Raw genomic sequence first — 13,823 nt, 5'->3', positions numbered from 1 at the left:
GTCGTCCTGGACTTACGTCGCAGTCCCGGAGGGAGTCCATCGCCAACAAGTCGTTCCCATGGCGAAGCTGGAAGCGCACCATTTGCTCTGCCTTTATCAGGTCGACTTCCCCTTCTACGGTGGGCTTCGAGCAGTCCTCCTTATCCTCCTTCTCGTCCTTGCTGGCCAGTTGGTCGGACAGGTCGGTCCCGGCCTTCACCAGCTGCTGAAGGAGCAGGGCGTACTTGCCCATCCTCTGGACCGGCTTCAGGAGGTAACTGGCCAGGTCCATCTTGTCGCCCAACTCCAGCTGCTTCGCCTTGAAGAAGGAAGTCCCGTACTCCGCCATCAAGGAGTCCGAGTTGGGCTTGTTCTTGTTGTACAGGGCGTACAAGTAGAACTTCTTCTCCTGGAAGATGTACGCGGTTATCTTTGGGAACGTTGCGGTCGCGTTCTGGGGGGCTATGAATTTTTTTAGCTGCCAAGGCCAACCCCAATCGATCCCCAAAAATTCTCAGCATAAGTACTCCCCTCGATTTACTTGCACAAATTAATGCAACCCGTTCCGAGGAGTTTAAGCCATGGAAAAAAGTTCTTAAAGATTGTCGTGAAGACGCGCAAGTAGTACTTCTGCTGGCAGATTTACGCGGTTATCTTTGGGAACGTTGCGGTCGCGTTCTGGGGGGCTATGAATTTTTCTAGGTGTCAAGGCCAACCCCCCCCAAAAATTCTCAGCATAAGTACTCCCCTCGATTTACTTGCACAAATTAATGCAACCCGTTCCGAGGAGTTTAAGCCATGGAAAAAAATTCTTGAAGATTGTCATTCTAACGTTTTCAGGACCTGGGAGGCTCTGGAGAGCTCTGAATTTTTCTAGCTGTCAAGGCGAACCCCAATCGATCCCAAAAAATTCTCAGCATAAGTACTCCCCTCGATTTACTTGCACAAATTAATGCAACCCATTCCGAGGAATTTAAGCTATGTAAAAAAATTCTCTCAACTAACGTGTCGCAGGAAACACTGGCCGACCATCATGGGCGACTGTTCACATTGCTCCAGCTCGTGCAAGAAGTGTTGACTATGGAACTCGTAGATCTTCTCGACGTTGCCGAAGATCACGTTCCGCTGTCCCCTTAAGGCCTGGGGGATGTCCTCCCGCACCAGTTCCGGGATGTAGTTCTGCAAGAAGCAAGCTCTTGGTACAAGGGAACAACACCAGCCATGTACAACGGCGGGCATGAATGCCTCCCCTGCGGATACGACATCGCCTGTGCAGGATGGGAGGGCATTGATGTCTCCCAGTGTATATTGTGGACATGAATGCCTCCCCTGCAGGTACGACATCGCCTGTGCAGGATGGGAGGGCATTGATGTCTCCCAGTGTACGAAACTATTCTACTATGTTCGGACCACTACCCACCTCTATTATGTACTCTAGGGACTTGACATAATCCCGTTCAGTCTGGATCATCTCCCTCATGATGAGCAGGATCGTCCTGGAAGAAGTCAAGAAACCTGATCGTCAAGGACTACATCAACAACCCCAACCATCCTTATCCTTATCCGACTCCCTTCCTCACGACCGAGACTTTTGGAAGAAAAAAAAAAAAAACCTTGAACGACGTCTGGTGAACACATTTTTTAACTCTGGCGACTTCGGGAAAACCCTGAACCTTCGAGAATTTTCCCTGCCAATGAGAATGCTCGACTTAAGTCTGACTTCCTACCTCCACCGAGCTGGAGGGAGAACTATGCACTCTGGTACTTTTTAAGGACATTTGTAAAAAAACATATCCAAAACGACAGTTGCTGAGTTGACGTAAATTCGTTTTAGTTGCCCAGCCAACGTAAATTTGCTCTAGTTGCCGAGACAACGTAAATTTGCTCTAGTTGCCGACAATGTAAATTCCTTCTAGTTGCCGAGTCAACGTAAATTTACTCTAGTTGTCTAGACAACGTAAATTTACTCTAGTTGCCGAGTCAACGTAAATTTGCTCTAGTTGCCGAGTCAACGTAAATTCCTTCTAGTTGCCGAGTCAACGTAAATTTGCTCTAGTTGCCGAGTCAACGTAAATTTGCTCTAGTTGCCGAGTCAACGTAAATTCCTTCTAGTTGCCGAGTCAACGTAAATTTGCTCTAATTGCCTAGACAATGTAAATTTGCTCTAATTGCCTAGACAATGTAAATTCGTTTTAGTTGCCGAGTCAACGTAAATTTACTCTAGTTGCCGAGACAACGTAAATTCGTTCTAGTTGCCTAGACAACGTAAATTCGTTATAGTTGCCGAGTCAACGCAAATTTGCTCTAGTTGCCGAGACAACGTAAATTCGTTCTAGTTGCCTAGACGATGTAAATTTGCTCTAATTGCCTAGACAATGTAAATTCCTTCTAGTTGCCGAATCAACGTAAATTTGCTCTAATTGCCTAGACAATGTAAATTCCTTCTAGTTGCCGAATCAACGTAAATTTACTCTAGTTGCCGAGTCAACGTAAATTCCTTCTAGTTGCCTAGACAATCGCAAGCTTTTAGTGTCACAGAACAATTTGTACCCTTACTTCTTAGCTTTCATCCCTGGCGCGATGCTAGGTGCCCTGTGGAGGTGGCTGTTGACCGGAGGCTTGACCAGCCTCCGAGGTGCCGGACTCCTGGGTGGTGTTCGCGGTGGCGAGCAGTCCAGGAGTTGTTCGGCGCTTTCACGCAGCTCGGCGATGTTGTCCAGGATGGGTCGGCCGCTGCTCCCGGATCCTACGCTCTCCAGGGGGCAGGCGTAGGAGGCGCTGTCGCTCTCGTCCCAGGAAGTTCCTGGAGCAATATCAAAATTCTGATCAGCCGCGTAACCCCGCGGGGAAGGTGCGACCGTTCCATCCAAGGACAACCATTTCTCATTCCCTAACAAACGCCAAAGTGCGGCCCTCCAATTAGTTAAACATTTATTCCTCCATTCAGAGGACTTATCATGGATTCATATTTGGCATAACGAAAGTACGCTCCGTTTTCTACAGCCTGTAATTCTTTTTTTTCATCGAATTTACTCTCTTTTCCTCAGGGTAACCCCTCGGGGAATTCTTATTCCGCGTGAGGGGAGGGACTGCACTCACTCTTGGACAAGGAATCATCCCAGGACGTCGGCGACTCCGCAACGGCGAAGGACCTCCTCCTGGCAGGACTTCCAGGAGCGGAGCAGCTCCTGGCCATCTCCAGGGCCTCTGTGCACTTGCTCCTGGCGATCCTGCACTGCTCCAGGAGGACCTCGTTGCCGAGTTTCTCGGCGAGGGCCATCATCTCCATGAAGTGCTCCGGAGGCAACGGGGGCCTCGCCATAAGGAACTGCTGGGCCCGACGCTCGCCAGCCATTCCCGCCTCCTGGGCCCATTCGTAGGCCCGGTCCTGCAGGAGGCAACATCTCGAGGTATCCTCCAGGTACTCGCGCCTGTCTTCCAGTCGGGATCCGAATCCTCGGAGATGCTGCTTCAAGGACCTCGCCAGTTCCCGAAGACCCCTCGCGCTCGCTGCCTCCGCTAGGTCGCTTCCTTTGTCCAGGTGTCTCTGCAATTTGTTTTTAAAATCCACATGGATCAAGGAGCAGGAAATAGCCATCAGAGTAAAACATCCCGTCGACACCACCATGTGGAGAGTGGCCACAAAATTCTATTGGAAAACGCAAACTCTATAATAGGGGACTCCCCAAGAAGGACACTCTTCACCAGGGTCGCCCTGGTGAGGAGAGAACTGCAACGAAGATGGACGTGGGTCATCCCCGAAGCCAGAAAAAAATTTAAGGAACCACTTGGAGAAAAGTTTCATGAATGAGAGTTTGGCGTCACTTTAAACCGCGACTTGTCCGTGCTGGGTGTTGTACGGATTGCCGTCGAGGTTGGCATTCCTTGCTTTGCTTTTTGTGTTTTTAATCTCGCCGACGAGTTTTAGGTTAGTCTCAAGGACTTCCGTCAGTCCGCCTCAATTTACGGCCATGCGGTCAGCAACGCTCCTTGTTCTTATATTTCGCCACAATGGCGGCGAGGAGTCGCGATGCACCGTGCAAACCTCTACGTTGTTTCTTTTAAACCTTGCATCCAATTTACTCCAGTCTGAGTCGGATAATTATCCTTGAATTAACGAAATATTCCATCGGTACAATGACTTTTCCTTTTCCAAGCGGAGTGAAACGCGTTACGCAGTGTTTCGAGACATACGAGATATGGTGAATGCCGGCCCCGAACAAAATGGCCGACTACCGTTCGCTGTTCCACCGGATATCGCAATACGTGCCCGTATACCGCCTTCGCGGCAGTTTCTCCTAGCCCCAATCAATGTTTCTAAAAGGTGCATCATCGACGTTTACTTTGAGCCGGGAATCTGGACCTTTGGACCATAGGTTCGTTATTTATCACCCATCGAAACTCCGAGGTGGAGCACGGAGAGAACGAGACGAGCTCCCTCTTCTCTCTTTTCCCCATCTCGCGCGACAAACATTACCAGCTGCCGAGTGCATTATCGTTTCGCGTTACATCGGCAAATATTAACAGCTGTCGTATTTCCGATCCCGAGGCGCGCAATTGTCCCTAGTTGAGAATAACCGGCAGACGTGCCGGTGCATCAGACATCCTTAATCCGCTCACTTTCGCCCGGCCGCCATCTTGGAATCCGTAATCCTTACAACACCGTGCACGGCTCGTTGCCCACCGGACTCTCGTAATAAACATTAAGTTATAAAATTGAGGATATATATATTTTTTATGTATATATATAATAAAGTCTAAGTATTTATAAAGCTTTTCTCCAGAATAAAGACCAGGCGCCAGGAGTACGAGGAAAAGGCTGGAAGTAAAAAAGGAGAAAAGGTAAATAGACACAAATCTCGAGGAGAAATCCGCATAATCTGCGATTCTTCATCTGGCAACCGGCAATTACTATTTTTCATATCTTTAACCGTGTCCGCGTCTAACGTGAGTCGACATACGCGTAGTTGCACATTAACCTGCAAATAATCCTAACCTACGTGCTTACGTATAAACACTGGAGGATATGTACGCGTTCGTACGCGGCTCGTAACTTTCTTGCCGAGCATTCCTTTCTGGTCAGCAACCCGGTCTCTTTCCGATCGTTCGGAAATGTCTAGGGACTTTTCACCTCCCCTGGGGGTCTATTATGTAAAGCAAATTGAGTGAAAATGTGAAAAATGAGGAGCTCACGGTATTACGGAACGTTTTTGGAGGTGAAAATGCGAGAACTTTCGCATGAACTGGCTCGGCAGGAATTTTTAAGCGAAATGGTGAAGCATACAAGAAAAGATAGAAAAATAAGCGCCGTGGACGCCATCTTCCGCGGATTGTGACACCGAAATTCAAAATGGAAAAATGTTAAAAATGAGCTCACGGTATTACGGAACGTTTTTGGGGGGTGAAAATGCGAGACTATTCGTATGAACTGGCTCGGCAGGAATTTTTAAGCGAAATGGTGAAGCATACAAGAAAAGATAGAAAAATAAGCGCCGTGGACGCCATCTTCCGCGGATTGTGACATCGAAATTCAAAATGTAAAACCTCCTGGGTGTTATGATTTTCGCCAAAAGTCGTATCCGGGGACGTAATAATAACCTTATTAGAAGAAGAAGGGAATTACGTGATGCCTCGGACCCATTTTCGTTAGAAGAAAGAGAATTTACTAGGATAACGCCTTTCCTATCCAAGATGGCGGCGCGCACGGCTCGTGAACCCGCGGGGAATTCCGCGATGCGCAAAACGGAGATTCAACGAGCCACGGCTTCCGCTTCCGGTTCTAAGGAACGTAGGGAAGGAAATTCAATTTGCGTTCAATCGCGCCGCTTTTCCCCGTGTAGAGTAATTTCCTCCACGAGTCGCTTTCCCTACCGAGGAAATTCTCCGTCGTAGGAGCTAAAGGCGAAGGGAAACCGGCGTGACATTTTGTAACGTCACCGGTGACATATCGTGCAAGGACAACGCCAGTCGGCGTAGTTTCTCCTTTTTCTTTCCCTTTTCCCAGCGGTCTCGCCTTCGCATGTGGAAAGGAACCTCTCTCGAGGTCCGCCATCTTGGAATTGGACGCGCCCTAAGGAATCCCCGATTTCCACCGAAAAACCCCTAGAAAATGAGTGTCAGAGCCTGGCACAGCAAAAAGCCTTGATATTCCGGTCCCATAATTGCGCGGAAAGTGAAAGTACTTATGTTACTATGAGAGTTAACGTTCCCCGAGGTGGAGGCGAAAGATTGATAGAGGGAAACCGGGGTCGCTGATTACGTCACTAGAAATAAAAATCAGGGTTGATAATCAGGATTTCTTCGAGCAAAATATAATAAATAAATAAATAATCGCCGATTTTAAGCAAACAATTGAAATGGCTGTAAGCGTGGGTTTTACGTTTGCTCGTGGGACGTTTTCGGACAATAAGCCCTGCTCGCTAGGCCCTCTAATTTTCGACATTCATCGAGAAACAAACCTCGATTGACAATGACTCGCTTTCGGCTCTCGACGGTGCATTTATATGCTGCACATTTACTGCACAATGGTCGCCCATCTGGTCCACTCTTTGGTCGGGGGTGCACCAATGTGCCCCACTTAGTGCGAACGTTTACAGCTGGCCCGTGTAAACGGCACAGGGGGTTGTTAAATCACGGCTACCCCGTGGAAACACCTCGATTTAATGCCGGAGATTAAATCGATCGCAACTCGACCCTCCCCGGTTACGCGACTCGATCTGTGGTCGAATGTCGCAAAAAAAATGGGTACGTTATGAATGGAGCAACTCCTCGGTCGCGTTACGAAGTCTCGCGCGTGAATTTTTTCACGTGAATATTTTCACTCGCGTGAACCTTTTCACATGAACGTTTTCACGTGAAAAATGTCGCATTATGAAATCTCGCGTGTGAACTTTTTCACGTCAACTTCTTCACTCATGTGAATCTTTTCACGTGAATATTTTCACTCACGTGAACCTTTTCACATGAACCTTTCCACGTGAAAAATGTCGCATTATGAAATCTCGCGTGTGAACTTTTTCACGTCAACTTCTTCACTCATGTGAATCTTTTCACGTGAATTTCCTCACTCATGTGAATCTTTTCACGTGAATTTTCTCACTCACGTGAACCTTTTCACGTGAAAAAAGTCGCGTTACGAGATTTAAGAAAGATTTTCCCCCGTTTCACTAGAGGACCCCTAAAGGCGAGTTGATCAGAGCGAGATCTGCATACCTCGGCGCGTGATTCGAAGAGAATAACACCGTAACGGATAACTGTGCTTGGATTAGAGGCCACAACGGTCCCTCGTAAACAACAACGTGGGTGATTCGAAATCGTAAGCACGCGCCGCCAGGTGTATCTTTATTCTGGCCACGATAACGATATCGCGCGTCGATCTGGTGACGTCAGAATGGAATTTTAAACCTCCAGCTAGTTTTTTTTTTTAACCGACGATTAAATCCCGATTTAATCCCCGGTTATATTACTAGACCTTAAATTATTGAGAATTTAAAACCGCCATTTTGAAATCGGACGCAATAGAGAGAGAAGAAAACAAATCGAGGCTTTTTAGGTCGCGTCGAAAAATGGAACGGAACAGAATTTGCACGTACGTCACGTAACGCGACGTGCGTTACGATTTTCGGGTGAATCCAAGATGGCCGCCGCGTCGAGGAAGGAGGTTAGAAAATCGGGTCGCGCCCACGCCTTGGAATTACGAATTCGAGATCGACCGTCGATCGATTTCAGGATTTCGTTTAAGTTTCACCTGAGAATTTACCATATAATTGATAAACAGTCACTAAAGGGTTGGGAAAAAAATTCAGCCCGTTTAAAATCTTGCAAACTAACGCATAACCTTAAAGTGATATGAAAGGGTTATTCTATGCATATGAAAACCTGAAAATATTTATAAAACTCATTAAATTGTTCAGTGTGCTCAGTTTGGAGAATGGAATCTATAAAATTTCCACTTTTTTCTGGATATGTGATACTTTCATAACACCTTAAGGCATGAGGGTGCCTTCCGACGTGTGCATAACCTAACTTTTTAGAGATATGGGATCGATGGAAGCTATATAGAGGTCCGAGACGCGTAAAAACTGCGCCGAGCAACATCTCGTCATGATGTTTGGCACCCTGCCTCGAGGGGGATGTTAATCATACTTTTATGACGGCCAGAGGGCGCCACAGGCGGGCATTACGGCCCGGAATAGCCGCGGGATTTCTGCAATTAAAATCCCCTAGACCGCGTACATTCCGCCGTGGCTCCTCCAGTGGTTACTTTCCGCAGGATTCAGCCGCGTTTGCGGCCGAACCGCGCCGTTAAGACCGCGCGAGGGAATGTCGACCAGGGAGGGCTAAAAATACGAGCCCGAGAGCCAACGACTTCGCTTTTACTTTCGAACTTGACGGCATTAACTCCTTGAAAGCGAAACGCATAGTTGGGAACAAAGGCGCCCTTAGCGGTCATCCGCGGAACTATCCGGAGAAAAAGAGAATTTATTGCATCGAATGAAGAGTGGCGTTTCTAACTGTTCCGCAAAACGCATATCGGTCGGTTTTTCAAGAACAAAAGTTGAATAATTACTCTAGATAGAATAATTAACGGTGTGGAAGTTGATACTCGCTTTTACTTTTTGAATTTGGCGGCATAATTCGCTGAAAGCGAAACCCATACTCGGGAACAAAGGCGCCTTTAGCGGTCATCCGCGGAACTATCCGGAGAAAAAGAGAATTCATTGAATCGAACGAACAGTAGTTCATAAGAAAAAGAGAATTCATTGAATCGAATGAAGAGCGGCGTTCCTAACCTCTCACAAAATGCGTGTCGGTCGCAAGTTTCAAAGGGAAGAACAAAAGTTGAATAACTACCGATAAGCCCAAATTAAGGGATCTTAACGTCCCCCGAATGTCCTTTATAACCTCCCTGGGTATATATACACATATATAGAAGATATTACAGCGCGAACATAACCTGCAAACGCGCATTTCGCGTAACATTATCACAAAGCATTGTGTCCGAGATACGCAACGCGCCTTCTACGGTTACGTAAGGGCAAATCGGCGTCGTGTACGTGAATCGGTAACACACACAAAGGAATAACATATACATACACGTGCAATTACCCCACGCATGCGCAGAAGCGCGAGTGCAAAAAGAGCAAGGCATGAGAAAAGGCAAACAAGAAGTCCGCTGGGAACGACGAGGCCGTTCTCGAAAGCGCGATAGTCCATGGAACAGAAGCCCCCCCCCCCCCCCCGATCGTTATCGTAATTAAGAGGCGAGACGCGTCGATAAGACCAGCCCGACTTAAATTGCAGTTTAGTTATAATTGGAGCACGAAGGTAGCAATTCCGGTACAGCGCACATGCCGGTTGTAAGGCCGAGGTTTCCTTTCTTACGTGCCGTAACCCGCGGCCGAAGGAACCGCCCACCTCGCTTCGAATTTTCCCGATTTCTCGCGATTCCCGCGGTTTTATTAATTTCTGATGGTTTAGCTAGAACCACGGACGTGGCAGCCTGCCGATGGGATCGAATCGAGAAGCTAAATCCACTCAGGGAATTAATTATTTGGAATTATTGGGGCTAGCAGGGTTGTATTGCTCGGCGCCATCTGTATCATGGAAGCCGAACGGTAAATAACTAAAGTTAAAACTATAAATCACAGAAAACGTTTTCAGCCCGCGGGATAAGCCGAAAAATTTCAAGAATAAAGAATGGAGGAAAAACGAGAAGTTGGAAGGTATAAAAAAATTAAGGAAAATCGAGAAAAATCTCTCTAAAAAAAAAAGTAAAATAGTTAGCGCAATTTAAAGAATGGCCAAGTCTAGTTAGGGGAATTCTGCGTTCAGTTTCACGTACGAGTGCTCGTTTAACGACAAAGTGGTTAAGTGGCCGCCATCTTGGCCCGCTAATTTAGTCATTGTAGGTTCAGGTGTACGTGGGCTGCAATTACGCGGTAATTGACTCTTAAGGTGACATGAAACTCTGCCATACACCCAAGAAAAAGTGAAAATAATGACAAAACTTTCCTCCAAACTGGGTGCACCGAATTATCCGTAGCGTTAACACGTAAAAAAAAAAAATAAATCTCACTTAGCCCTTTCAACGTGGAGGCATTTCGGCATATGGGGGAGATTCCCGTGACCGTGCAGGGGATATTGGACCGAACGTCGCTCTTAGTAGCCGAAGGGTTAATGAAATTAAATTCTATTGGACATCTTAGCACCTTTCATAACCTCTTAAGACCTTCGGTTACTTTTCCGCAGCTCCTACGACTTCTCGGGCACCTCCCAGGAATTTGTCGCGTCACTTAATGGAAATCTGACGTGATTATCCGTGACATTATTATCCGGGATGGCTTCGGGCTGCACCTATAAGGTGTCCGACCCGATTGCACCTTTTCCAGCATTTAGGAACTTCCATGCCCCTAAGCCCATCGATTCGTCCTCTGCCCGGATCAACGTCCTTTTTATGGAGGCCCAGGGAGAAGAAATGGCGATCGGCAAAGGAGCACTCGCCTACTGGGAAACGGGACCATCGACCTACGCTCCTCGAAGAGTTTCGCGCTGCTGAGATCAGCGGATCCCGAAAAAGGATTTCCGAGGAGTGGAGAGACGCTTTTGGGTCCGAGGCCAACCATATGGTGGACGACCGACGAAGCCGAGTTCCTAATAATCGAGGCTTTAAGAAAGGACGCGCATGTCAGAAGATGCTCATTTTTGGCGGTTTATATATTTAGATATATATTATATGTATTTTATATCTCCTTAACGGGGGAAATATGGTAGATCCTAAAGGAGAGATCCGCGTCACCCAGGAAATCGAGGATGAAGTTTAACTCACGTTTAACGCCGACACTGACGAGGACCTCCCATTGATCTTCCGCCTCCTGAGTATCCTGGCGCGTTCCCTGTCCCTCCTGGTGGACCTCTCGTCCTGTCGAGCCAGAGGAGGGAGGGCAGGACCATCTCCAAGCTGTCGCACCCTGAGCAAGACGCAGCCATCGTCGTCGTCGACGCTGGCTACGGCACTGCAGCGCATCCCATCGAGTTCCTGGTCGCTCCTGAAGGCCTTCTTCAAGTCCTCGAAGGACCTTCCCGAGTAAGCCGAGGAGGAAGTTCGGTCAAGGACGAAGGAGAACGCCCTCCTCCTCCCCTCGCGATTATTTTCCTCCGAAGAAGGTCCTCTGGACGTGGCCCTGACGCTCTTGGACAGTCCTTGGAGTCTGACCCTGAGGGGTTCCTCCTTGGATCCCTCAGTTATCCCAGTGGGACCTTGAGCAGCGACATTTTCGACGAACTTCTGCAGCTTCTCTTCCTCAGGATGCAGGGTTTCTTCGACCCTTCCCCTGGGTCTTTCCTGAGGTACCTCGTGGGACTCGTTCCCCTGGGTCGCCTCCTCCTGGTGCAAGGACTCTTCCGGGTCACCAGTGGATCCGTTGCTGGTCTTCACTTTGACGTAGTTATACTCCAGGAGTTCCTGAAGACTCTCCTTCTCGGACCAGGAGGATCGTCTAGATTCGCCGATGAATTCCCCTCCAGGATTGGGACATGGGGCTGTCCTCCTCGTGCAGGTCGGGTCTCCCTGGGTGTACAGGGTGGAGTTCTGCGTTCCGGGTTGGTTGTACAGGTCGACGATAGTGGAGTAGCGGATTTCTCGACAGGGCCCAGGAGACTCCCCGGAGGAGACACCGACGGTGGTCCTGGTGGACACGTTGGACCTAGGTCCTATCTTGGAGGGGTCGAACCACCACTCCGGGAAGGTGTCGCACTTCTTCCATGTCTTCGGGTTTTCACCCCAAGAGTTCTTCTTCCTAGAAGGAGCCTCTTCATCAGGACTCTTGCAGGTAACTTCGAGTTCCCCCGGGGATCTACCACCTCCCACAAGGTTCTTTGGCAGCACCGCACCCTTAGTCGCCCCACAGGACCAACTAGGTCCTTCCTCCGCTTTCCTGGACCACGAGCTCCGACCCCCAGGGTCGTCCTGATCAAGATCAGCAACAGGACGAGGTCGAGGGAGGCCCACCAGGGAATCACCCCTACAGGTCCTACCCTCGAACGGAATTCCGCCACCGGATCGGACGTGGAACCTTTCCGCTGGCGGAATTCCGTCCTCGCGATGACGCACAGAGATCAGCCGGCAACCGCCGTCTTCCACCGCGTCCTCCTCGACGATCCGCATCCGGAATGGCTGCGGCGACGCCGTCGACGTCTTCTTCAGCGCCCGTTGTTTCCACTTCTCTTTCCTTCGCTTCTGTCTCGCCACGTCATTCGGGCACGCATAAGATAATGTCACTAGGTCTAGGGATATTGTTATGTCTATGCCTATGTCTATATAAAAAATAAGTATAAATATAGCGCTCTATTTGGGAAGTGGCTTCAGTCCTCTTCATGTCCTCTTCGGTATCACAGCTCCATTTGTGCCTCCGGGATCCTCCACGGGAATTCCATCTTCGTTCTGCAAATCTGCATCCTCTTCCCGGATTCTTTCTCCTCCATTGAGTCTTCTTCTTCTCGATGTCTCCCTGGTGTTATCGGCGCCTTTCTTCCGCGGTTGTTGGCATAATATTGGAGATGGGGATCCGGGACCTCCGGCGCGGTTGCGCAAATCAGTTTCTATTTCTTCCGAGGAATGTCGCCCACCTCTAGGACGTAACAGATTTTTCACGCCTTTCTTTATACCAGTCGGGCCCGGCTCTACGGCATTAACGGATTAAAAAATCCACCAGAGAGCCGGGGGAAGTTAACCTCAATTTTTACACCCAGACCTTACTACTAAGTCTATCAGTGCACTTGTCTCGAGGAACTCGGAGATTACTGGATTGTTAAAAACCTCCTTTACATCGATTATTATCGTTAATTCTGCAAGAGAGAGACGCAGGAATCCAGACGTCAGAATTCATCGAGACTGCCGGAAAACCAGGCGGCAAAGTACCTTCGATTGTTTATAATAACTATATTATAACTCGGCCTAAAGTTTAATTCCATCGACACCTGGTCACTATTAATCTGGAAGCGTAAAACCCACGGCGCTTTTTTTTCGTTTATTTTCATTAATTGTTTTTCTTTAAATTATTTTTATTAACCCGAGGTAGACGGCGAGGATAAACATGAAGTCGATTCGCGATACGATGCCGTTCCCTCTGGTGGGGAAGAGAGGAAGAACCGCAGACCGTAGATGGAACAGATCCGCAACGCGCGACAGCCGTTGGCCTACTGGCGGCCTAATCCTGCTCGCCGCAGCTCGCCGTGGAATTCGGTACGGCACGAGCGGCGCTCGGCGGCGCTCGGGAAAGTTCGGCCGCGCTCGGTGCGCGCCGGGCCTCGACTCTCGCCGTCGGCGCGCATGCCGTTAGGCCGGCCCGCAGTGTTCCGCCGGAGCCGGCGCGCGACTGGCGCGCGAGCGCGAGCTCCCCAGCGGGGGACCAATAGGAGGCCACCTGTCGCCGCCACGGTAAGAATGCCTTTTCCTTTCGGCGCCCCGGACCAGTTTCCCCCCTCCCGATTAAATTCGAATTTGCCGCGCCCCCGGGCTAGGCGCCGACGCAGGAGACATCGGAAGAGCATTCCACGGAAACCGAGGTATTTCAATGCCACAAGTGGGGGCCCGACATGCGTTTCTACTTTCCGAGATTACGCGGACATATTCTTAAGGTCTTTCCGATGTTCTTAGGTGGCCTAGAAAATTCTGCAGCTCCGACTTCAATTAGCCCATCGCTGCGGTACTCCATCCAAGGACGGACGGAGGAAAAATTCCAAGCTTCGTTACGGTATTGTAATAGGGTATTTCTAACGAGGAAGGTAATTTTTTTGTATTGTTCTGGTATATAAATTAACCAAGTTTCATTTGGATAGAGCAA

At 48.9% G+C, this 13,823-nt stretch overlaps 1 protein-coding gene across 1 annotated transcript in view; it reads right to left on the bottom strand.

The window, feature by feature from the left end:
* LOC105703468 overlaps window positions 1–13,823 on the bottom strand; it is a 112,101-nt gene that overhangs the window by 4,089 nt on the left and 94,189 nt on the right. Inside the window, exons 14-18 of the mRNA XM_012431886.1 lie at window positions 3,079–3,526; window positions 2,536–2,782; window positions 1,400–1,475; window positions 985–1,158; window positions 17–388 (exon numbers count right to left, since the gene is read on the bottom strand). Of these exons, the coding sequence (XP_012287309.1) occupies window positions 17–388; window positions 985–1,158; window positions 1,400–1,475; window positions 2,536–2,782; window positions 3,079–3,526 (1,317 nt within the window). The remainder of the gene's footprint in view (window positions 1–16; window positions 389–984; window positions 1,159–1,399; window positions 1,476–2,535; window positions 2,783–3,078; window positions 3,527–13,823) is intronic.

Source organism: Orussus abietinus, unplaced genomic scaffold (assembly GCF_000612105.2).
Source record: "Orussus abietinus isolate OABI.00-Male unplaced genomic scaffold, Oabi_2.0 scaffold83, whole genome shotgun sequence".
NCBI classification, from domain to species: domain Eukaryota; kingdom Metazoa; phylum Arthropoda; class Insecta; order Hymenoptera; family Orussidae; genus Orussus; species Orussus abietinus.
The sequence above is the reverse complement of the archived record's forward strand: the minus strand, read 5'-3'. Positions and strand labels throughout refer to the sequence as shown.